The 3,235-nt window shown below is 41.7% G+C and overlaps 1 protein-coding gene across 1 annotated transcript; it reads left to right on the forward strand.

Moving 5' to 3' along the window:
• The first annotated feature begins 2,247 nt into the window (after positions 1–2,247).
• LOC101663419 (1,2-dihydroxy-3-keto-5-methylthiopentene dioxygenase-like) lies at positions 2,248–2,688 on the forward strand. Its single transcript, XM_013005969.1, has one exon. The coding sequence runs from the start codon at positions 2,248–2,250 to the stop codon at positions 2,686–2,688; it is 441 nt and encodes a 146-aa protein (XP_012861423.1).
• Positions 2,689–3,235: the final 547 nt, after the last annotated feature.

Raw genomic sequence — 3,235 nt, forward strand, 5'->3', positions numbered from 1 at the left:
ATGAATAAAATTATAAAAGGCCATCTGTCTAAACTAATTTTAAAACTATACCAGTCATAAATAGACCTGCTTCTGCTAGCCTTAACTTGAATTCACAGCACTCCTCGTTCTCCCTCTTTCCTAAGCCCCTCAAGTTGATGTATGGCAGGCCTAATTTAATCAACCATACCTTACTGGACACACTACCACCACTGGAAAACTACTTACCCTATATATCTCTCTTAAAAACTTTTCTCTGACAACACACAGACAGATGTCTACCTGCTCCTGATCCTGCACAACCTGACCTACCTGTAATCAACCCAGAAGACTGTTCTGCTGAAAAGTCTCCATCCTCGACCTCTGCAACCCAAGTAAAAAACAAAACAAAACCACACATCATTGTCCTGACAACTCCCAGTTCAATCAAAGTTCTCGAAGACCCCAATTGGCATCATCTGACTTGGGTGAAATTAACCCCTAACCCACACCATGACCATTACTCCCACTCAGATGGTGGGCCCAACAACCGTATGCTTTACTAAAATTTCTTCTACTTCTTACTCAGTATTGTTACACCCCCATCCCTCCCTAGTCTCAGACACGTACATGTAGCAATTCAAAGTTCACAAAACAATCCTTGTACAAAGCATGCTGGCAGAATACAAAAGTTATAAAAGCCAAACCAAAGTCATCACCACAGCTAGTCTGTTACTACACAAATCAGGATGAAAATAGCTTTTCTCTACATAAAGTTTACAAACATAATATAACCGTTAATACACCAGCTCATTCTTACACTCCTATATTCACTACAATAACAATTTTACTCTCACGCTCACATTCTCACACTCTGATATTCACTATTCATACAACATTCATTTACATTCTGTGCACATGCCTGCACACACTCACACACCCATGTGCCCACTCACACTAATTGGTAAAAATTCGCTCACTTACATTCATGCATCTGCATGCCCACGTCTGCACAGTCACCCATTAGGACACAGCATACTATAAACACAGAAGTTTAACAAACAACTCCAGCTAGTCATAAACTCTACCTCAAAGTATCTCACCTCCTTGAAGCAACAACTTACACCCCTGGCACAGATAAGCCTTCAAAACCGTCATGCATTAAATCTGTTGACAGCTGACAAAAAGATATGTATACTATATCAATAAGTCGAAAGTTGTTAAATAAAATGTTAAAGTGCTCCACAACATAGCCAAAAAAATCAGAAAATGTCAGTGGGTCACCACCAGCCCCTCCTCAGGGTGTCAAAGTTCTGTCATGTCATGGATTATACCCCTCGTTTTGCCTTTGGCAATAATTTGTGTACTGTTAATGTTGGCCTCCTCTGTGTTCAAATTTTTGCAGAACCGAATGAAAGCCATCTCCAACCTGATCTTCAACCAACTCTTGCTTCTCCCTTACAGTCCGCTGCCAACCGACCCAGGCCCCGAACCTCCCAACTCTTAATACCCTCCTTCTTCGCCCTATCTCAGCAGGAAGTAGTTAAGACAAAACACTACACTCATTACCACTATTAAGAGTTTCGGATGTTTGGGCCAATCCGGACCATGCAGCCACCTCCCCCAGCTTTCCCTAAAGACAGCCTGCTGGATTGTGTGGCCCCTTCCCCCCACCTCTCAAGGCCAGAGGTGGACAGTGCAGTCCCTGCCTCCAGCTTTCCAAGGAGCTTCTCTCTCAGGGCTGGGTCTGTACAGCCCCTTCCCTCAGTGTTCCAGGATGATTTACTCACAGACCACATCCAGACTCAGACCCTGCAACTGCAGTACCAGAAGGCCTTCCTTTCCCTTATCAGTACATACGTCCTTGGGTCATACCCTATATATGTCCCACTGCCTCACTGCCAGATGCAATTTCCATGACCTAACTTGTTGGGTCTAAGAACCCAACCAGGGGCTCAAGATGGCCCTGTCCTTCTTTGCTTTGCCTTCCCTCCTGGGAGTTCTTTCCCTGCCTCAATAAAATATTTCTCAACTTCACATTCCTGACTAAATTCTATCTCTATTCTGTGCCTCCATCTCCAACCTCTCATTTTCAGTTTAAGATCTGATTTGAGGAGAACCCTGGAGAGAAGTTGAAGCCAGAAAAGGAAATTCTTGCCACCTAAATATAATGATGAGGAAATTTGGATTAAAAAATAGAAAAATGCAGTTTAGAAAAAGAAGTTAGTGGCTCAGTTGTCTCTGGGGCTTGTGCTGCAGCCTGCTGGGAAGACGGTGGAAGCGTGATACATGGACGAGTCCCCAGACTACCCGAGGAAACCCCACCGATTGGAGCCCAGTCTCAGGGTCTGCCTGGAGCAACTGCATCAGCTCAGTGTATTTTGCAGGAAATTGGATGCAGACACTTATGAGAATGACCCAGAATTAGAAAAGATCCACAAAGAAAGAAACTACTCCTGGGTGGACATAATCACAGTATGCAGAGTGCAACTACCAAACTATGAAGAAAAGGTTAAAATATTTTATGAGGAACATTTACATTTGGATGATGAAATTCGTTATATCTTGGATGGGAGTGGTTATTTTGATGTAAGAGATAAAGAGGAAAAGTGGATTCGGATTTTCATGGAGAAAGGAGACATGATAACCTATGTAAAAGCAATGCAGCTATTTGTTGGAGAGCCAGTGTGGACAGCCTACAACCAGCCTGCTGACCATTTTCACACTTGAAAACAATACATGAAGTTCTTGGCATAGATAGCCTAAGGGTGCTCGCTGATAATTGAGCAAAAAAGCACCCATTTTTCCTTTGCCTTTATTTTAGATTTAGGGCTAGGTTATCTTTCTTTTGCAAGATTATTTGATCAGAATTTTTTTTTATTAATCAGTTTATTGGGGGCTCTTACAGCTTGTATAACAATCCATACATCAATTATATCAAACACATTTGTACATATATTGCAATCATTTTCAAAACAGTTTCTTTCTGCTTGAGTATTGGCTCCTCTTTTTTCCTTCCTCCCCCACCCTCATGAACCCCTGATAAATTATGAATTATTATTATTTTCATATCTACCACATCTGCTGTCTTCCTCCACCCATGTTGAAGAATATTTTTAAATGAAAAGAACAGCACAGCTGATTTTGACATGGACAGGACTATGAAAATCTAGTCAAACCATACTTGTTTTCTCTAATTAAAACAAGAGTCATGGTTCTGTAGCCCTGTGTGAATCCATTCATTCAACTTTAACCTGAATGAAACCTTAGATCCAGA

This window comes from Echinops telfairi, unplaced genomic scaffold (assembly GCF_000313985.2).
Source record: "Echinops telfairi isolate 266 unplaced genomic scaffold, ASM31398v2 ScPeMD7_23;HRSCAF=83, whole genome shotgun sequence".
NCBI lineage: Eukaryota > Metazoa > Chordata > Mammalia > Afrosoricida > Tenrecidae > Echinops > Echinops telfairi.

What these genes read in the sequence shown, in the direction of transcription:
- LOC101663419 (XM_013005969.1), top strand. Translation starts at nt 2,248, where the DNA reads ATGGACGAGTCCCCAGACTACCCGAGGAAACCCCACCGATTGGAGCCC.